We start from the raw sequence: 22,062 nt of genomic DNA on the forward strand, positions 1-22,062 counted from the left end.
AAAATTCCCAGGCAAACTGGGTGGATTTTTAATTAGCTTTTAGCCCAGCAGTGCTATCTTACAAAGGTTGAAGTAAAAGGACATTGTCAAAGTGATAAATGGTAAAAATAGTAATTTATATCCACTGCAATTGAGACTACAAGATGAAATGTCACATGAATGAGATGTTGCTTATTGGTAAGAAGCAGAAACTAGATGTAGTCATTCCATTTTCTCATGCTTTTATCATACAGTGTGCGTGGATGTATCATTAAGAAATTTGGTCCCATTAATTCTGAAAGCAACACATTATCATCTTTCCAGAATGTTAGCAAATGTACAGGGAGAGTTCTTTTTTATCCTCCAGTAATCATTGTTTTCCTGTTTGCTTGGATAAATTCTGAATGTCAGTTTTCTACTGTTCCTAGACACACTACCTAGGTAAAAAGGTGTTATACATGTCTTGGAAATATAGTAAAACATGATATAGTGGGTTTTAAATATAAGAAAAAGGGGAAAGGTTGGGCTGTGAGCATTATGGATCTAAACTGAGAAGGGAAGACAGACATGCATTATAGTTTCTTAAGTGTGAGTTGATCCAAATTACCAATTGGTATAGACCAGTGATGGCGAACCTTTTGAGCTCGGTGTGTCAGCATTTTGAAAAACCCTAACTTAACTCTGGTGCCGTGTCACATATAGAAATTTTTTAATATTTGCAACCATAGTAAAACAAAGACTTATATTTTTGATATTTATTTTACATATTTAAATGCCACGTAACAAAGAAAAATCAGCCACAAAAATGAGTTTGTGTGTCACCTCTGACACGCGTGTCATAGGTTCGCCATCACTGGTATAGACTGCTTTTTTTTTTTTTATAATATATTTTTATTGATTTCAGAGAGGAAGGGAGAGGGAGATAGAAACATCAGTGATGAGAGAGAATCATTGATTGGCTGCCTCCTGCACATTCCCCACTGGGGATTGAGCCGTCACAACCCAGGCATAGCCCTTGACCGGAATCGAACTTGGGACCCTTCAGTCCATAGGCCAACACTCCATCCACTAAGCCAAACCAGCTAGGGCTACTTTTTTTTTTTTTTAATCCTCACCTGAGAATGTGTTTATTGATTTTATGAGGGGTGGGAAGAGAAAGATAGATGTGAGAGAGAAACATCGATGGGTTGTCTCCTGTACACACCCCAACCAGGGATCCAAACCTGCAACCTAGGTATGTTCCTGACCAAGAATTGAACCCGCAACTTTTGGTGCACAGGACGATGCTCCAACCAAGTGAGCCACCCGGCTAGGGCAAGACTATAACACTCTTTATAAAGCAAGTTACAGTAATTGCTTATTGCAGTGATTTGTGTGTGAATGTACTGTTTTGTGACTCAGAACATAGTGGTATTTCTTTGTCAATTTTAAAAGTTGTTTTTACATTAAATTTCCTACTAGATATTTACTGGACAATGTTTTTCCTTTTCAGAATGGTGAGGTTCTGGAGAATTGATGAGGATTATCCAGTACAAGTTGCACCTTTGAGCAATGGTCTTTGCTGTGCCTTTTCTACTGATGGCAGTGTTTTAGCTGCTGGGTAAATCCATTTTTCTACTTTGTTTTTAACAAGACAATTTCAGGTGGTTTTTAATCAAAACAGCCAGTATTATTGTCAGTAACTCTTTAGTGAGGGCTCTTTATAATATTAGCTTTGTCATAGAGGAGATGATGATCATTGGTTAGGTTTCCTTAATAATTTTTTCTTTTTATGAGGAAGGAAGAGGGAGAGAGAGATAGAAACATTAATGATGAGAGAGAATCATTGATCTTCTGGTTCCTGAATGCTCCACACTGGGGATTGAGCCTGCAACCAGGCATATACCCTGACCGGAAATCAAACCATGACTTCCTGGTTCATAGGTCAATGCTCAAACACTAAGCCATGCTGGCTGGGCCTTAATTAGGTTTTAACGTGCAATTTGTGACTCTAATGCACAGCCTTGGACGATAATTGTTTGAACTGTAGGATGTTGAAGTACATGTATTTGGATGACCGAGCTTGTGATTTTTTGTTTTGTTTCTGTTTAGGACACATGATGGAAGTGTGTATTTTTGGGCCACTCCAAGGCAAATCCCTAGCCTTCAACATTTATGTCGCATGTCAATCCGGAGAGTGATGCCTACCCAAGAAGTCCAGAAACTGCCGATTCCTTCCAAAGTGTTGGAGTTTCTCTCCTATCGTATATAGAGGACTCTGTAATAAGAGTAGGAGGGACTGATGGAACACACTTTACATAAACCTCAAGCTTTACTGACTTCAAGTATCTGTTTTTCAAGGTTTAGATTTATTTAATTTGATACGTTCTTGTACTGCCTTTTGATTTGTTGAGTTTTTAAAATATTATTTATAGACCACAGTAGAAATATTTCTGAACATATAAAATGTAATTTTTTTCTAAAATTTAACTGTGAAAACATACATACATGTACATATTTAGATATAAGCTGCTATGTGTTGAATGGACCTTTCTGCTTTTCTAATCTTTAGTTCCAACATTTATATATTGTTTCAATAGAGCCACAACATGTATCTTTGCTGTAAAGTATAAGAAACTTTTTTTTATTTTGGAACACTGATTTTAGATGGTAAATATTTACTTAAGAAAGTTGAATTGCCTCATATAAAATGCATTTGGTGGTAGGGGGCAGACAACTGATTTGCAAGTAAAACAAAGTTTTTGTATAGGAAAAGGATTTTGTTTTCCTTAAAAATGGCATCTGAGAGAGTTTGAATGTGACATTATTCAATTAAAAACAGCCAGGATTTAACTAGAAAAAGAGTGTCATTTCCCCCCCTCAAACTGCTGCTGCAGACCTTAATTTTGGAAAGCAGCTCGTTACTTTAATCTTTGTATATAAAGTATTACAAATTTTAGTCAATTTAAAAATCCATCTACTGTACTATTGCTAAATATTTTGCTGTTTGTAGTAAGGTTCAGTTATTTTAAGACCATGGTTTTGTGCTTTTTGTTGTTTTGTTTGTTTTTACATGTATCCTATGTTTCTGCAGGGGATAATTATTGGTCACTTACCAAAGAGAAGCAATACAGCATACCTGCTTTTGCCCTCTGTTACTTATCTTACCTGCAGATATTAAGAATGTATGTATCATGTAAAATTCTGATTATATATTTTTGTTGAGTTTTTTAATTAAAGACAAAAAATCACTATCTTCTGCAAATTTTTTTAAAATATGTTGGAAGGTTTAGTACTTTTTGTCTGTCTCCATTTTAAGATTGATGGAGCACCACAAGCAAATGAAGTAAGTAAGGTAGTGAAGAAATAGCACAAGTATAGGGCTAGAGTTAATGCTTCATGAATTTAACTTGCACATTGTTTCTTCTGGGAGAATTGTTGCAGTAATGCTTTAAGAATAGCTTTTTTGAATGAATGATTCTCTGGAAAGGCCAGAATTGTTTGCTTCCTTTTCTCATGAAAACCATAGTGCCAAGATGAAAGGGAGATTGAAGAATATGAGTCAAGTACAAACATGCTTATATCTTCCATCCTTTGGGAAGAAGGTGATAACAGGATGATAATACTTTAATGTATGAGTGACCAAAGCAAGGGAAGTAGGGAAGATGTAGTTGGAGTCTTAACATGGGTCAGAATCTGACTACATGATTTTAAAATGATACTGCTTCTTTCTCTCTTCTAGTCTTTGCCACAAGCACTTCATTTGGAGAACTGGCAAGAGATTATTTGTTTAGATTTGATATCCTAGTTTAGTACCAAATAGGGCTGTGTGTAAACATAGGGAAATGCCTCTCATGTTCAGCCAAGCTATCTTTTCACAATTTCAAATGATCTAAAGTGATTTCAAATAACTTAAAGTCCTATATCTTGATCTTTGGTTGGCAAATCTTAAATTTTTGATCCCCGAAATTCCCTGCCTGCTTGTGATTAAGACTAAGTTGGATTCAACTGGTTTTCACTGCCTTCGGGGCAGCAAGACCAAAAAAGGCTGGATGGAGCATGCTTCTGGGTTGAGGCATGGGCTTGTGGATACAGAGGACCTGGCTGTCGGCCAGCCAGCTTTGGGATAAGAAACTACAAAGTAAAACATTATCTCACAATCCAGAAACCATTGAGAGTGGATCTAACCTCCAGATTAATCAGAATGAAAGTTTGTGGGTGATGAACATTTTATCCAAGTAATTCTGATCAGATTCTGGCCTACGACAGACAGTGTTTTAACTACAGAATTTATAGATCTTAATATTTATTACAGAGTTGTATATGGGTTTACTCTTACGTCATTTTCAAAATCATACAGTTAATTGAAGTACACTGATTATTTTTTACATCTTTTCCCCCTCAGAAGTAAGAGCTTTTGGTAGCAAACAAAGTGCAATCAGGAGAAAGGGTCATCGTAACCTTGGCTTATGTTTCTACTAAGATGTTTGGGAGGAATGAAGATTAATGGGCAATCTCAACCTGCCTTTTGCTTTGTAAAGCTTGCCTTTATAGATTTGTGTGGTTGTGACTTGGTACTTATAGAGGTTTATTTTAACCGTTGAAGAATCAGGAGGGGGAAAAGGGCTGAATGAGGCTAGGATTGGGAAAGAAAAAAAAAAATTCCATTTAAATGAACTCCAGCGTTATTTTCCCTATTAGAGACTGCAACTGTGATTATTCTTGTGGTTTCTCTTTTAGAGACAATGTTAGAAATCCAGGAGCTTTTCCCAACTGTAACATCACAGGAAAATAAACCCCTGACTTTGTTAAGGAAAAATGATAATACAGTGATGATGGCGATAGGCTTTTTTATGTTTGTTTTGTTTTAAATCAGTTTGAAGCAGTAATGGCTCCTTTTAAAAATTATTCTCCAAAAAGAATGTGAACTAGAAATCATCTCTTGTAAGGTCAGGAAACGAGATGAAATGACTTGCAATGGAGATAGATGAAGTGGCAACTCCAGTAAGTTGTTTTATGTATATTGATTAATAATGAAATGTTCTCACCAAAACAAAAACAAAGGATTATGTATGTTAAAAGTTACCTGAGAAAGAGGAATGAGGATAATATAAAATGGAAACTATAAAGATATAAATTTCACTAAGTGAACCAAATGTTTGGTTCTAAACTAACACAAAATGGCAAGCCCACCCAGGAAGTCATGACTCACAGTCTCTGCAATTGTGAGGAAAGCCACAGTTCGTTCACTATAGGACCAGCAGGAATGCTTCCTGAAAATGTTTTAAATAGATGGAAGCTCAGCTGGATCACAGTCAGTCCCTTCATATTCCTCAACCACTTGCCCACCTCCAAGTCCTTTGTGATGTTTGGCAGTAGTTACATAGGCTTCAAGTTCTCTCTTAAATGATACAATTTGAGCTTAGAAAAAGCAACCATTCCTATTGGCCAATTGTGTTGCAAGGGTCTGCAGTCCCTAAGTCAAAGGTTGTCTCCATCATCCCCTATTTTGTAACACAAGCCTATATCCCTCAATTTCATGGCATTCCCAAATCTTGTCAATTTGAGTTTATAACTTAGCTGGTTTCTTTGGACGGTCGCAGATAAGCTGCCTCAGCCCAAAGTGGTCTTGCCTCTTTCTTAAATTCCATCAGTCTTCATTAATTTCCATACCACTTGGCCTTTCAGATATGCTCTATTACTAGTTACAATCCTTAGGGATTGATGCCTCATTTAGAAGGCAAAGGGGTCATGCCTCGGTAGGGATTGGTTCTCTTGTCCTCTCTCAGGGCTCAGCTGGCATTTGGGTCCCAGTGACTGGTTGTTAGAGCCATGGAAAGATGAGAGGCCAGAACCTGGTCAGCAGGCATGGAAGCACCCCTGGTTTGGAGAGGCCCAGTGCCAGCCTATCCAGCTTGTGCTGAACAGAGAAAGCAGCTCTCGGACTGTCTGGGTCATGCTGCTCAACTGCTGGCAAAGACCCAGCCTTCTAGGCTTGGCCCCATCTGGCCTCAGATCAGGAGGATGTTCATATGGCCTAGTTTCTCACCCCAGGGCCTGCTGCCCAGAGGACTGCAGTGGTGCTGGCTGAGGCTCCAGTCCTAAGAAAGACTTAGGTGATTGCTGACTTGGCTGTTTAATAGCTTGCAACTTAGGGAGGTTTGATATAATAAATGCTGTAATAATGCCTCCTCTATATGAATAGTGTTTAGCTTTTATTTCACAACTGCACAGTGTTGGTTCATGGTAGGCATTTGACAATTGTTACTACTACCACTTGAGCGCTGGCTGTGTGCTCATTGCTGCCCCTGTTGCTTCCCAACAATTGAAGTGGTATTACTCACCTTTTATAGCTGTGGAGGTTCAGAGAGACCAACTCACTCCCCTAGGTCACACAGCTAAGAAATGACATCCAGGATTTAATTCTGGTTACTCTGTCTCCAGAACCCTGTTTCTCTCTATAATGGGCATAATTTAGGAAAAGTACTCAGTCAACATCAGACTCCTAAATTAGTGCCTGCGTTAGTCTTTGCTAATCCTTTAGGGTCAAGTATGATGTCAGGCTTAACCTTTCCAAATACACTCTACCTTTCACTGCATTGTGGAAAAAACAAAGGAATAACTCCAAATATAATTTGACAATTAAAACCCACTCAGACAAGAAAATGACTATTGAGCTCTGCCCTTTGCCCACTGCCTGGGGAAATTACTCTGGACATTGGTTTTTCCTCCACATGGCTCTCCTTAGGAACTTAACTTAAATCATTTTTATTGCCCATCTGAACAACCCAACTCAGACTTGCTGAAGCAGGAAACAGCAAAACAGTCACTGGGGGTGAGAAAGTCATGTGACTTTGCAGCCACTGGCTTTAGAGATCAACACTAGGTCAGGTTACAAGCTGCCAAACCCAGGGAAAACCCGAGCCCCTTGCACCAGCTGTGCAGACAAGGTTAGACTCACTTGTCTGGAGCTGACCCAGCAGGAGTCGCAGCCACCAGGGTGGCCCTGGGCCAGAGTCCTGGAGGCCAGACTGGATGGGGTGGAAGAGTTATCCAGGTCAACTGATGCATCAAAAAAGCACGGACATTTCATAGCCAGGAGGGGCCCAAGTCAGGCTCAGATCATTCTAATCATAGTCATGAATTAGAAATTAATCTTTTGCCCGGCCGGTATGGCTCAGTTGGTTAGAGCGTAGTCATGTGCATCGAAAGGATGCTGGTTTGATTCCCAGTCAGGGCACATGCCCAGGTTTCAAGTGTGATCCCCACTAGGGGGCTTGCAGGAGGCAGCCTACACATGTTTCACATTGATGTTTCTCCCTCTCCCTTTCTCTCTCTAAAATCAATAAAAACATTTTTAAAAATCTTGCTCTAACTACTTTGTAGCTGCATGACCTTGGGCACACCAACCTCTGAAGTTCCTCTCCCTCACCTGTGAAATAGACATCATCATAGTACTTAAGGTCCATGATTATCAGATTTAAATGAAATCAAGCTGCCAAAGCACTTAGCACAGAGCCTAACCCAAGGCAGGGAGCTGTTATGCCTGAAGTTCACCGACCTTTCAATGGCTGAAGGATGATAGGGGCCACAGATCACATCTTCACAGCAATAGGGTCCTTGGGTGTCTGATTACCCCTTCCCCCATACAAATTTGAGGCAAGTCATAAAATATTTTTCTAGTGTGTTAAGCAGTTGTTTTGTTAAGTTCTCCCTCCCCCCACCTTGAAATAAATGCCAAAGGCCTTAAAAACAGCCACACCCCACTCTGGGCTTCATGTGAGCAGTCAGATGATGTGGCAGGGGTGGGAGGGGTGGTGAAGTGGATGGTGGACGGAAACTAGTTTGGCTTCCTGGCCCAAGACACAAGGCCTGGAGGCCTGGGAGGAGCCAACTTCCACTGGAAGGGAAAGCAGGGGAGGAGGCTGCTGAGGTTTTTGCTGGAACAAGTACTGGAGCCACCTCCTGGAGGCAGGCTGTGTGCAGAGACCGGGCGGAGTACACTGGTTAGCTGCTCCTCTCGGGGCACAAAACCACCCTCAGGCCTGATTCCTGCCTTTGCCCAGGCTACCTTACCCTGGCTTCTGCACCCTGTGCCTCCCTCAATCCCAGCACTTGTCATTCAAACATGTGTGCCTTCTTTCTTTCCTTTATTTGTTTTGTTAATCCTCGCCTGAGGATATTTTTCCATTGAATTTTAGGGAGAGTGGAAGACAGAGGGAAAGACAAGAGAGACATCTATGAGAGAAACACATCGATTGGCTGTCTCCTGCACAAGCCCCAACTAGGGCCCAGGCTAGGGAAAAGCCTGAAACTGAGGTTCATGCCCTTGATTGGAATCGGACCTGGGACCCTTTGGTCCGCTGGCCAACGCTCTATCTACTGAGCCAAACCAGCGAGAGCGTTTCTTTCCTTTCTTCATTTGTGCGTTCATTCATTCATTCATTTATTCACCCAACAGCACTTGAGGACTTGCTGCATGCCAGACCATGCTGGGTGCTGGGGATACCAAAACATAGTTTCTGCTCTCAAGGAATTCCACTCGAGAGGGCAAATGAAAACAGACCTGCAAACCACTAAATAGCTAAGGAAAAGACAAACTCATAATTGCTATAATGAGCCACACACAGGATCACTGGCATGGCCTTATTTGCTGGGCTTATTGCCATGAGCAACAGAGTTGGTTGATAGCAGAGTCTGCAGCCAAACTGCCAGGGCGGTCACCCCAGCTCTCTATTTACCAGCTGTGGGAACTTGAGTAGGGACTGAGCTGCTCTGTGCCTGTTTCCTTGGCTGTAAAATGAGGATAGTTATAGTTAATATCCTTACAGAATTGTTATAAGGATTAAAGGACTTTATAGTTACAAGACTGGAATAGGGTCTGGCATATCACAAAATGTAAGTGAGTCGTTTTTCTTCACTACCCTGCAAGTTCTTGGTAATTACACTGGTATGACACTTGGGATAGCACCAGGTCTATACCCACCCCCACCCCAAGCTCACAGTGAGTGTGCCCCATGGCTCTCTCCGGAGAATGGAAGGGCAACACGGGCCCCAGAGAGGAGCTAAGGCCAGCGTTGACAATGAGTTACTTGTATTTCTGAAAACATACCTGCCAGGTCCCTTTCCTGGAGATTCTGAGTCTGAAAACCCTGACCCACGCCACACTGAAAACCACTGATCTGGTTCAAACCTCTTAATTTTACTGAAGTCATTCAACTTGATCAAGACAAGGTGATGTTAGTAGCAGAGCCTGGACTGGAAGACGAAGGTGCTGTTTCCTTTCACTCCTATTGTTGGAACCAGTGCCCCAGCAAATGGAATCTTCGAAAGAAGGCGGCTGTGGGGGACAGCACCAGAAACCAGGGAGGATGCCGGGAAACTCCACGTGGGGTAGCTGGGTTATCCTTCCCACCTGACCTCCCTCACCACCCGACTCTCCAGTTGAAAGCACACTTGACGGCCAGCCCTCTTCCACAGTTCTGGCTCGTTCCTTAGATAGCAGTGGTGCCTGCCCTTGTGCAGAGTGAGGCCTCAGGGGAGAAGGGGCCATTGCATCGACCTTTCAATGGCTGAACGATGAAAGGGGCCAAGGGACCAGAAAGGCATTGGGAGTATTTGTACGCATGGCTGTCTAGCTCAGACCCGGAGGGCAGCCCGGGCCAGTAGCTTGTTTGTCTCTTGATCCCATACTTATGATTCAGAGAGAGTGAGCAGCAGTGCTCAGGCATGTGAAGGAAGGAAGGCTGTAGATGCGATGCTAAGTTTGGAGGATGGATAGTTTGTCAGGCTGGGTGAGGGGTGCAGTAGGGGTATAAAGAGAGGTGTGAAGCAGCTTCCAGGCGTTTTAGGGGATCAAACCCACAACCTTGGCATATTGAGACGATACTCTAACCAACTGAGCTACCCAGCCAGCGTGAGGCAAAGTTCTTTAAATCCATGCTGGAGTACGAGAGTTCCATGGTAGGAGCCCTTGTGCATATACTAGTAGTACTGGGGCAGTGAGGGTCGGGGGAGGGAAGAGGGAAACGGTTAGGGTTTATGTCCTCTATTTCTCTTCTCACCTCCAGTACCTGGCTCAGGACTGAACGCAGACAGACACCATGAAAACTTACTGCTTGACTGGCTGGCCCACACCACTCACTTGATACCACCCCGGAGTGGACATGGACGCCAGGTCCTGCATTAAACAATAAGCAGTCACACTCCAAGGAGAGCTAGGCTCAGCTCTGGGGCATTGGCATTTGGAGACAAACAGTTTATCTTTGTCACTGCCTTAAAAGGAGGGAAAGGAGGGTTTGTTACCAAAGCAGGGCTGCTAGGCTGCAAGAGGGAGACTTTGCAAGTTCATGGCTGAATGGGTGGTTCGCTATGGTAGGGTGGTTGTCTATTCTAATAGTGGGTGGTGGAAGTGTATGATGGCAAATAAGGTGGTGGTGGTGGTGGTGGTGTGTGTGTGTGTGTATGTGTGTATGGGTGAGTTTGTGCGGATCAGGGATGACAGAAGAACCCCAGAGGCTGTGCACAAAGCTGAAGCTTTAGACTGAGCTACTTCCTGGCTGGGGGGGTGAGGGGCAGGCCAGGGAGCAGGGAGCAGGTGGCCAGGAAAGGTCACTGGAGGCTGACATTTGGAGCTGCTCCATGTGATGGCTCGATGCAGCCTGTCCTGCGCCTGTCAGCCCCTGCAGTGAGTGACAAGCTGTAAGAGACTAGCAGAAGCATGTATGTCCTTTGGGCTCACAATTCCACTTGGAGAAAGTTATTCCCAGAGATGTTCCCCCACTGCACCGAGGAAGGAACCTTTCTCAGTGCCACCTGAGAGGGCCGGGTTAACCACATGGTGGGACTTTAGGAGCCTTTACAAGAAAAGAACAGAGCAAGTTCTGGGATGATATGCTCGAATCTATAGAGAGAGCTGGAAAAGCTTGGAAAGATTTATACCAAGCTGTTAACAGTGAGAAGTGAGGGTGTGAGTTAGGGGACAATCATACTTTCATTTGGATTTTATGTTATACACTTCTGTGTTGTTTGGACATCCTACAGCAAATATTTTAAAGTTTTTAAAGAATGCTGAAGACAAACTGACACCTTCAAATCTATGAACAAGTCATCCCGCAAAGGCTCAGCGCACCTGCTTTCCCATTCATTCTGGCCACATCCTCTGAAATGAGGAGTGTGAGGAGGCCTGGAGTTAATCCCTGTGCCTCTCTACTGTGTTTCCTGCATCACTTAATCCTCTGAGCTTCGGCGTGTCCACCTATGAGGCAGGCAGAGCATCTCTGATGCTCAGCCACTGGAGGGGGGTCGGGAGGGGATGGACAAGATGCCGCTGTGTTAGCAAAACTCAGCCTAAGAGAGGCCCTGCAGCAGCCCCACTCCCATGGCCACCACCACGAGGCTTCAGCGTCAGACCCAACCCTACAGGGGTAGGGGGAAGGGAAGAGGAAGGAACCGGAGGAGAGGTCAAGCTAGCTAGCTTCTTCCGGACTCAGCCCCTCCTCCATCTGACCCTTGCTGGCCTCTCCTGGCCAAGGCCTCTCTCCCTGAAGCTTCCCCTTCCTCTGGAAATGCCTTCTCCCTTGGATCTCCCCAGCCATCTCCGGCTGCCCTGCAGTCCAGCTCCCAGCGGTGCAGACCCGGGCAGGCTGCTTCAGGCTTCGCTGAGGTTCAGCAGCTCACACCCTTGGACCAGGTGACCCAAGTGTCCTTTTTATTAGCAAAAAATGAGGATTTTGGAGGGAAAAAGAAAGTAGTCCTCAGACATCTCAGGGCAGAGTCAGAAGCACAGTGAAGACTGGGTAGGCTTGGGAGGAAGGTGTCCGTTGCCAGTGGGATACAAACACTAGCCCTAGGTCAATATGGAGCAGGAAATGGGGGGTGGGAGTGGGGTGGGGGTGAGGGGTGTTGGAGTTTGAACCAGCCAGTGGAAGTCAGAGAGGTGGGGCGGGGTTAGATCCCACGGAATCCAATGCCAGGGTGAGGCGTTCCAATTTAGGCAGCTGAACTTGAGATGTGACGGGGAGACCCGTGATCTGGGGACGTGCCCAGTCAAGCCGGGCCTCCAGGGTCCTGAGATTACACATTCTGAACTCATGTGGCCCCGGCTTTAGACGCTGCCCGGCGGAGTGCCTTCTGACCTGCCTGGCACTTAGTAGGAACTCCTCAGATATTTGTCACATGAATGGGCCAGGGAGTAACTTGAGCTGCCCTCCCCACTCACCTCCTGCCATTGGCCGCCGCCGCTGAACAGCAAACTGGGCCACCGGCCTGACCCAGTTTCCCTGCCTGGCCCGCCAAGCCCAGGGAGCAGCAGATGCTGGAGCGGGAGTCCACGGTGACTCAGAGGCGTCTGCCCTGCGCCCCCGCCCCCGCCCCCGCCTCTCTGCCGCGCTTTGGATCGCTGGCCGCGGTTTCTGACATCGGCTGTGACTTATCTCCCTGAGAGGAGGAGAAAGGGGCCTGCCTCGTGGTCTCCCTGTGCTGGTGCTGGTATCGCCGCCCCACCCGAGACTGGAGAGACTGGCGCGTCCCCTGAGCAGCACCGCCCCCCGGTGGCCACGGCGCGGGGGCTCCGGAGGCAGCCCTGGGCCTGGCCCAGCTCCCAGCAAGCTGGCTGTGCGGTTGGAAGGCCAGCTCCCTGGAGCCCCACTGGTAAACAGGGAGAGGAATCACATCACCACCTCCCGGAGGGGCCAAGGGTTTTGCCCTGGGTGCAGCCTCAATAAAGGATGCAATTGTTTCCCCAGCCATCTGGGAAAAGGGCAGACTTGGCATCCCAGACCCCTGCTCGGGTGGAAGCTCCGCCCAGAGAGGGGCCAAAGGGCCACTGCCTCCCAGCTGGGTCAAGGGCAACGCCCTTTTTGCTGAAAGCCTGGGCTATGTTCCTGCTTTCCGCATGTGCAAGACCACGTGTCTGACACATGTTAAAAATAGACGTGAACATCTGCCCTTTGACTTCTGTGAGTTGCCTCTTCATCTCTTCTGTGCATTTTTCTTTCTTTTCTTTTTCTCTTATTGATTTGTAGAAGTTCTTAAAATGTCAGGTCTGTCATACTGAGGCAGGATAGTAAGAAGCTACGAAGAATCATTGGAATGGGGAAACTGAGATAAGATCATTAAACAAGGCCAAACAATTTAAACAATTTACAGACAGCTAGTGAATAGCAAGACCTTCTCTTCCCTAACCAAGGACACTGGAGAACAAATGGTTTATACTTCTCCTCTCTAACCAAAGAATGCATAGCTTAAGTCACCCTGGTCAGGGAGATAGAGGACAGAAACCCAATTAGTGTCATTTGTGCCAGCCAAACCCAAGGACAGAGTAAATCAAGGGAACAAATAACAATAACAACAAAACTACAATCAGACAGACCCAAGATAACAGTAAAACAGACCAAGGAATAATCCCAAACTCCCCTATAAACTCATTTTGATCCATCAGGATAAAAAACCCACATCTGGAAAGCTGATGAGTATTTTGCCGAAACCCTCCCCTAAAACTCTTGTCCGAAGAAGAAAGATAAAAGCCCTAAAGATAAAGGATGCCAGTGCAGAATCTCTCTAGAGCTTGCCCAGGCCTTTTCTCCAGCATGAACTTTTTACTTTCTTCCTTCTAAACTCGAAGGGTCCCCAGGAGACTTGCAATCAGAGGAGCAGCAGGCAGCAACAGCCCACCCCAGACTTAGCCCCTGAAACGATCTCCTTTGTTCTCTGAGTTTCTAGTGAGCTAATGGCAGCCCTGCCCTGGCTCACTTCTGTCACTGTGGTTTGTACTTCTCAGTGAATTCACAGCCCAAAGTGGCTGACTTCTTTCCCATAACATTTTTAGCGAGCCAAAGCAGCGCCACCTAGGCCAGTGATGGCGAACCTTTTGAGCTTGGCATGTCAGCATTTTGAAAAACCCTAACTTAACTCTGGTGCCGTGTCACATATAGAAATTTTTTGATATTTGCAACCATAGTAAAACAAAGACATATTTTTGATATTTATTTTATATATTTAAATGTCATTTAACAAAGAAAAATCAACCAAAAAAATGAGTTCGCGTGTCACCTCTGACACGCATGTCATAGGTTCACCATCACTGAGTCCTAAGCTCTCTCCTGTGGTTCTTCTACCCTAAGCCCTTCCTTAGTTTCACTGTCTCCAGCGTTAATAAACATGCTCTCAAAATCACCTGGACTTGTGTTGTGAAATCTTCCCTGCATGAAGTTAAGAACCCACACCCTCCAGGCCAGTGCTGGGGTGCAGAGTCCCAGGCCACTTCTTCCTCTACCTCCAGAGATCGGTGTGATCTCAGGCACGTCATGTCCCTTAGGCCTTCGTTTCCACACCCCTGAAAAGAAGTGAAGTGGTTACATTTAGGAGATTTTTCTATTTATCTTTGAAAAAACACCACAAAACACCTTATTGATATTAGTGAGAAAGGAAGGGAGAGACAGAGAAACATCAACTTACGGTTCCACTTTTTTATGCAGTCATTGGTTGCTTTTCATATGTGCCCTGAACAGGAATCAAAACTGTGACCTTGGCATATTGGGATGATGGTCTAACTAACTGAGCTACCTGGTCAGGGCCTACATTTAGGAGATTTCTAAATGCCCTATAGCAGTGATGGCGAACCTATGAACTCATTTTTTTGGTTGATTTTTCTTTGTTAAATGGCATTTAAATATATAAAATAAATATCAAAAATATAAATCTTTGTTTTACTATGGTTGCAAATATCAAAAAATTTCTATATGTGACACGGCACCAGAGTTAAGTTAGGGTTTTCAAAATGCTGACACGCCGAGCTCAAAAGGTTCGCCATCACTGCCCTAGAGGCTCTAAAGATCTAGGGAGAGTCCTTGTCCTGGGACAAGCACACACACACACATACACACAATGCACACACGTATTCACACACGCATCCACATATCCACACACACATACACAATGCACACACGTATTCATACACACATACACATACACACATGCTCACACATACACAACAGAGAAGAAGCATTTGCATATCGGCTGGGCCACTGGAGTCACCTCCAGGAGTTTTATGCCCCAGGCCCTGTAGGCCTTGAAAATCACCAGAGGAGAATAATGTGTCTGGAAAGCATTTCATGTGTGAAGCAGTTTTCTCCTTCGGGCCCTCTTCTTCTTTTGTCACTTTGCAAATATCTGTGGCTGTCTTGCCAAGTGTTGGGATTGGGCCACATCTCCCTGTTGAGGCCTGGGCTGGGGGGTAGGGGGAGCCTCAAAAGATCAGCCTATTCATCCTTTCCTCACTGCCCTCTCCCCAGCTCCCACAAGAATATAGCCCACAGATGCTGGGGGGTGGGGGGAGGGGGGCATGTGCGGGGGTTGGGGAGTGGGGTGGTGGTGGTGGTGGTGGTGGTAGGGGTGGTAGGGGAGGCCAGGGGGAGGTCAATGGGAGAAAAAGGAGACATATGTACTACTATTTGTAATACTTTAAACAATCATTTTAAAAAAGAATATAGCCTGCAGAAAGAAGGAAACAGTCCCAAAGTATTATACAGGGATCATAAAATGTGGCTCCACCCTCCAGAAGAAGCCAAAGTTGGGATGTAACTACAGAACAGATGGGGCCTGGGGAGGAAGCAGCATTTAGTGCAGCGGCTCCAAGAAAGCCAGAGGAAGGGCAAAGAGGGCAGGCGCAGCCCCTCCTCTAGCCTCCAGGCCTTAGAGCCACAGGCTGGGTCTTCTCTCAGTGTCCAGAACTTCCTGTGTTTTGTAACTGTGCCTCATTTCTGACCCTGCGTGTCCGTCTCCATCAGGCTGGAGGGGAAAAATACAGAATTTCTTCCAGGAGTCATGCCGTAGTTCTGAGGTCTTAATGCAATGCCCCAGGGTAGGAGGATGGCAATTTGATCTTCAGGAAACAATCCCCAAGTCATTGCCCAGGCTGTCCATGCCCAGCCTGCAGGGCCCCTCAGGTCCGATGTTGCAATGCTTCCTTGTCGCAAGGAAGCATTAGATACATCCCCAAACCATGTGCCCTGGGCCCCCACTGCCTCCCCGAGAGCTGCCCTGGGGACCCTCTGTCATTCCTCTTCAGGCACGGACCCTCCTCCTGGTTCGGGTTCTCTCCCCACTGCCTCTGGGGTGCCTTGAATACTTGAATCCTTCTCCTCCTTCCCCCTCTCTTTTATCACCTCTGGAAACCAACTCAGTTCTCCTAAGGGCTTAGACTCCTAAAAAAGATTTTTAGGTTCCTTTTGTTTCTCTTCCTTTCCCCCTCCACTCTGCTATCACCCTCAATTCTGCTCAAATTGGGGAAAGGAAATGGAAAAATACAGGGAGAAAAATAAACATCGATGAGCCTGACAGCTGGGGAGACAGGGGCGGGGGATGGTGGTGGTGGTGTGTGTGGAGGAACTGAGCAAAAAAGAAAAAAAAAAACAAACAGAAAAAAACCTCATGGACAGGGACAACAGTGTGGTAATTGTGGGGTGGAGTGAGGGGTGAAGGGAGGGTGGAGGGGGGACAAATGGTGATAGAGACTTGACTTGGAGTGGTAAACACATAAAACAGTGTGTTGTAGAATTGTGCACCTGGAACCTGTATAACTTCGTTAACCAGTGTCACCCCAATAAATTCAACAAGAAGGAAAAAAAATCTAGCCACCTATGTTATCCTATTTAATCTCACCTCAATCTTCTGAAGGGTCCCTCATTTTATAGGCGAGGAAACTGAAGTGTAATAAGGTCACATAACTAAGAGGCGTTCTTTCCACGTATGTACCCAAAGCACTTTGTCCAACGGGTGTGCACCAGGTCAGGGAAGTAGATCCCAACTTGTTGTTGTTACACAGATGAACTCTTTCTTCACATAGAACAGTGGTTCTCAACCTTCCTAATGCTGTGACCCCTTAATACAGTTCCGCATGTTGTGGTGACCCCCAATTTCATTGTTACAAATTGAACATAATTAAAGCATAGTGATTATTCACAAAAACAATATGTAATGATATATGTGTTTTCCAATGGTCTTAGGCGACCCCTGTGAAAGGGTCTTTCGACCCCCAAAGGGGTCGCGACCCACAGATTGAGAACCGCTGACATAGAACCTTCCATGGAAAACCTGAAAGTGTGTTCCTGCTCTAGTGGGAGGTGACTGGGCTGGGGGCTCAGAGTGCAGCCTCCCCCTTGCCCCTAGGCCCCAGGAACACATCTGGAGACCTCTGGACAGTATGGACTCCAGGTCAGCTCTACAGCCAACCCTCCCACCCCCTAGACCTGGGTTATGACACTTCCTTGGAAGACGCTGGCTTTAAGGCACATAGTCAAAACTTCCTGCCTGGTTCTTCCCTGGAGGCTGCTGGGTGCCATGTCAGGGCCAGATCCACGGCTTCTGAGAGGGTTTGGAGGCTGGCCCACACCCTGCTGCCCAATCTCTCCCATGCATCCCACACAACCAGCAGGGCGGCATGGGGCCAATTGCTTTAAATAAATGTCAATCCTGCTCAGGGCTAGATTGATGGGGCCTTTGGGGAGGTTCAGAGAAAATAGGGCTATGATTTGTCTCTTGAGACAATTTTTTGGCAAATCTCTTCATTGAGAGTGCTGCTCTCTCATCCCCTTTGATTCATAAAATTACTGTTTCAAGAGACACTAAGAGCCCCTGGGTTTCCATAGCTGGTTACTACAACCATGCCCTCACTGCATACATTAGGTGAGCGCCTGCTGAGCACCAGGTACTGTGCTAAGCACCAGAGTGCGCAGGCCAGGAGGATGCAACCTCGTCACAGTCCACAGTTCATGCCTCTGTGCTTTCCTAGCCCTGGGAAAATATAGTGGATATTTGCTGGCTCTTGGCTACTCAGCATTCATTTCCCCTAATAGTTCTCTGTGGTTTCCTTTCCCATGACCTGCCCCCCACGAGCACAGCCTTGGCGAGACAATGAAGCAGGGAATCTTGTAGAAGCCAAAAGGGTGTATGGAGGTTTTGTCAGCCAGAGTTCTTTGACTTTCTGTGCCAGGGAGACCAAAGGTTGGACAGGCCACCTACATGCTTCCAGTCAGACCCCTTCCCAGGACTTTGAAGCAAGGTCAGCTGAAGCAGTGGGCTTATTCGTCCCAACAACATAAGGAAATTCTTTGCTGCTTCCTGTACTTCCAAGCCTAGTTCTCCAGCCTTCCTGTGGGTTCTGGGTATCTCCTCAGTTTCCTTTTCTTTGTCTTATTTTCTTTGCCAGAATTGGTTTCGGCTGCTGGCACTTGGAGAATCCTGACTGGCACACCAGGTTCCAGCTGTTATTTCAGTTGCACCCAACATGTTTGAAATTTACCTTGTGAGCACCTGTTCTAGGCTGGGTGTTGTGGATACATTGACTTAGAGGGAGATAGAGGAGCCAGTGCTTAAGTGTGAGAAATGTCATGAAAGTGCAAGGAACAAGGGAGGAAGAGGCCAGCTCTGCTGAGGGCAGGAGGGGGTGGTGATGGTGGTGGTGGTGGTGGTGGTGGTGGTGGTGGTGGAATGAATGGGCCATACAAACTGAGTTTCTTGCTCTGCTCTTTGTCCCCATCCTCATACCCTCAGCCTTCTCAGCACGGCAAATGGAGAGATCTCTTACAAATCAGATCAAGTCACTACTGGGCTCAAAATCCTCCAATGGCTCCCCGTCTCACTGAGGGTGAAAGCCAGAGTCCTACAATGGTCCACAGGCCCTCTATCACCTGGTGCCCCAGCAAAGGATTCTGTCGCCCAGCCCCTGTGCAGCTAGGTAGAGTCCCAGGGCTAACCTCTTACCAATGAGATGACACTGCAGGTGGTGGGTGCGTATTCCCACCTCACTTGCCTAAGAGGAAATGCTGAACTTGTGTTCCAGTTACCCTTATAGTACCTAACGCTAAGTCACAATGCATACACCATTCCGGTCACTTCCTCTCATCACCTAGTCATTTTAACATCTCACATCATCACAAGAAGGGTGAGTACAGTACAAGGTATTCTGAGAGAAAGAGACCTTCACATAACTTTTATTACACCATATTATTATCATTGTTCTAATTTATTATTGGTTATTGTTAGTATCATATTGTGCATAATTTATAAATTCAACTTTATTGTAGGTATCTATGAATAGGAAAAAATAGATAGAGTTTGGTAATATCTGTGGTCTCAGACATCCACTGGGGGTCTTCGAACAGATGCTCCATGAATAAAGGGGGCCTACTATACTACATGTTGTTATCCATTCAGCTGTTAATGGACACGTGGGTTGCTTTTACCTTCTGGCTGCTTTGAATAATGCTACAATGAATACGCGTGTACAGATATCTCTTCTAGTCTCTGCTTTTAATTCTTTCGGGTATAGACCCACAAGTAGAATCTGGATCATATGGAAATTCTACTTTTAATATTTAAGGAACCATCATACTGTTTTTGACAATAGCTGTACCTTTTAAAATTCCTACCCACAGTGCACAAGACTTCCAAACTATCCATGTCCTCATCAACACTTGTTGTTTTCTGTTGTGTTTTTTCTGTTTCTAGTCGCCATAGGAATGACGGAGGTAGTATCTTATTGCAGTTTTGATTAGTATCTCCCTAATGATTAGTGATACTGAGTATCTTTTCATATGCTTCTTGGCCATTCGTATATCTTCTTTGGAGGAGTGTCTATTCAGGTCCTTTGCCCATTTTTAAATTATGGTTTTTGTTGTTGTTGAGTTGTAGGAGTTCTTCATATATAAAGGCGATTAACCTCTTATCAGGTATAGAAATTGGAAATATTTTCTCCGATTCTGAGGATTTCCTTTCCGCTCCGTTGATTGTGTCCTTTGATGCGCGCGGTGGAGATGTTGGTAGAACTCAGCCAGGCTGAGGCGCAGTGGAGTGAGGGGAAGGTGATTCCGTCAAAGGAAACAGCCTGTGCAAACACACAGAGGAAAGAAGCGGCACAATGGAAGCAGCCGAGCCTCGCTAGCGCTCGTGTGGAGGGAGGAGGCAGCGGGGAGAGGCGAGGCTGGGGAAGTCGGTAACAGTAAGCTAGCTGATAGCCGGGACTACATTCTAAGGTGCAACTTACAGAGTGGTCCCAGGACCCTTGCATTGGCATCACCTACTGGGAGTTCGTTAAACATGGACCATTTTATTGCCGCAGCTCTGACCTACCTCTGGGTGGGGACGGGGACCTGGGTTTTAACAAGCCCCCGGGATGACTCCGATGCTCACTCCAGTTTGAGCATTGCGTGAAGGCCAGTGGGAGGCACTGGGGGTCCGGCTAGTCTGGAAAGATGACTGGGCTGTCCTTCGGGTTGGGGTGCCCCGGGCTTGGCCCTGCCCCCATCGTCCTCCAGCCACCCCATGCCCACCCCACCCGCCGCCTCTGTCCGACACCCGCTTGCTCGCCTAGCCAGCGCCCGGCCCGCTTCTCTCTGTAGGGTCTCCATCAAGGACCACGGAGGGGCAGTAGTGCTGCAGCCAGGCCTACATTCCTCTCACTTCCCGCCATTGTCCCGGGTTCCTGTGGCCGCGTCTCCGCTCTCGCCCCGGGCCGTCCCAAGGCCCTGGCAGGTGACTCACTTCCTTTCTCCCCAGTGACTTAATCCTGCGCCCCGCAGGGCCAGCCCCGGCGGCAGCGGAGACCCCTCCCTGGCCGGCTGCGGACGCAGGCGCTGCGCGGCGCCTCTCCGCCAGCAGGGGGCGCCGGAGCCCGCGGTGCCTCCCCCTGGAGCCCTGGAGCCCTGGAGCCGGATTCCCTCTGCAGCCCGGACCCACGGAAGGGTGGGGGCGGGGTGGGTGGGGTGGGAGGAGGCCCGAGAGGAAAGAGGGATGCGGAGGGTGGTCTCTGACCCTGCTGTTGCCCACCCTCTGCTTGGGTCGCCTGCAGCTATCACCGATGGGGAAACTTTAGACCTGGGGGTGCAGTGTGCCTTGACCAAGGCAGTGCAGCCCAGCCTGGGGAGTGAGGGGACAGGAATCCGCATTCTTGCTCCCACCCCCACCCCTACCCGCATCCCCAAGTCGATGGTTTTCCCACAGATCCTCAGGTGTTAATTTTATCCCCTTCGGGTTTCCCCATCGTAGTGTTTCAGGTCCCAAATCTACAGACAGGATGCCTCCGATTTTGATCACGTGTGGGCCCTGAAACGTGGTCACCCCTGGAATCAGCAGGAGCTGAGGGCAGCTCTGGCTCCACCTGGGAAGCAAGTGGAATCTGCAGTGATTGGGAGGCGTTCCCATTCCCAGTGTTGCGCTCCCCCTCCCCGCCCCGCCCCCCCCTCTTCCAAAGCTGACTGGCTTTGTCCAAGGTGCCCCTCACCCCCAGCCCTGCACTGCCTGGCCTCTTGGCGCCTCAGTTTTCTAATTTGTAAATTGGGTGTGGTAATAGTATAATCCAAAGCATTATTGTGAGGCTTAAATGAGTTCATACTAGGAAGGTATAAACACCCAATAATCTTCTAGAAGCTGGGCTCCACACAGTCAGGGATCTGCTGTTGTCTTTCTTTGTCACTGCTTTATGTCTAGCACTTAGAACACTGCCTGGTACAAAGGAGGAACCCAATAAATACTTGTTGAATGGCCCGGCAGGTGTAATCCAGTGGTTGAGCGTTGATCCATGAACCAGGAGGTCACAGTTCGATTCCTGGTCAGGGAACATGCCTGGGTTGCAGGCTCGATCCCCAGTAGAGAGCATGGAGGAGGCAGCCCATTGATGATTCTCTCTCATTGAGGTTTCTATCTCTCCCTACTTCTCCCTTCCTCTCTCTGAAATCAATAAAAACATAAAAACATTTTAAGTTCTTGTTGGATGAATAAATGTTAGCTATTATTATTGCTGAGACTAACTTTACTGTAGGATTTAGGCCTGTCAGAGCAGATCTGGAGCACTGACGGGGAAGTCCTTGGGGGTCTATTTGTACAAGCCATAGAGGGCTTCCGGGGAAGGAGTCATTGTAAGGAAAGAGACCGGAAGAATGTATGAGGCTCAGAACAGGGCGAGGAGAAGAAAGTGGTTCTGGGTAGAGGATCCTTGGTACTCACACCCAAGTCCCAGGAACACTGCACACAGGAGTGGACCGTTTCACGAACGTGCCAAGAAGCAGCACACAGTTGATCGATGGTGGTTTTATGACAGTCTTGTGG

At 46.6% G+C, this 22,062-nt stretch overlaps 1 protein-coding gene across 1 annotated transcript in view; it reads left to right on the forward strand.

Moving 5' to 3' along the window:
- Window positions 1-3,212, forward strand: part of WSB1 (WD repeat and SOCS box containing 1) — a 17,153-nt gene extending 13,941 nt beyond the window's left edge. Inside the window, exons 8-9 of the mRNA XM_006095497.2 lie at window positions 1,472-1,579; window positions 2,071-3,212. Coding sequence (XP_006095559.1) covers window positions 1,472-1,579; window positions 2,071-2,230 — 268 coding nt within the window. The 3' untranslated portion in view covers window positions 2,231-3,212. The remainder of the gene's footprint in view (window positions 1-1,471; window positions 1,580-2,070) is intronic.
- The last annotated feature ends 18,850 nt before the right edge of the window (window positions 3,213-22,062 follow it).

This window comes from Myotis lucifugus, unplaced genomic scaffold, assembly GCF_000147115.1.
Source record: "Myotis lucifugus unplaced genomic scaffold, Myoluc2.0 scaffold_157, whole genome shotgun sequence".
Lineage (NCBI taxonomy): Eukaryota > Metazoa > Chordata > Mammalia > Chiroptera > Vespertilionidae > Myotis > Myotis lucifugus.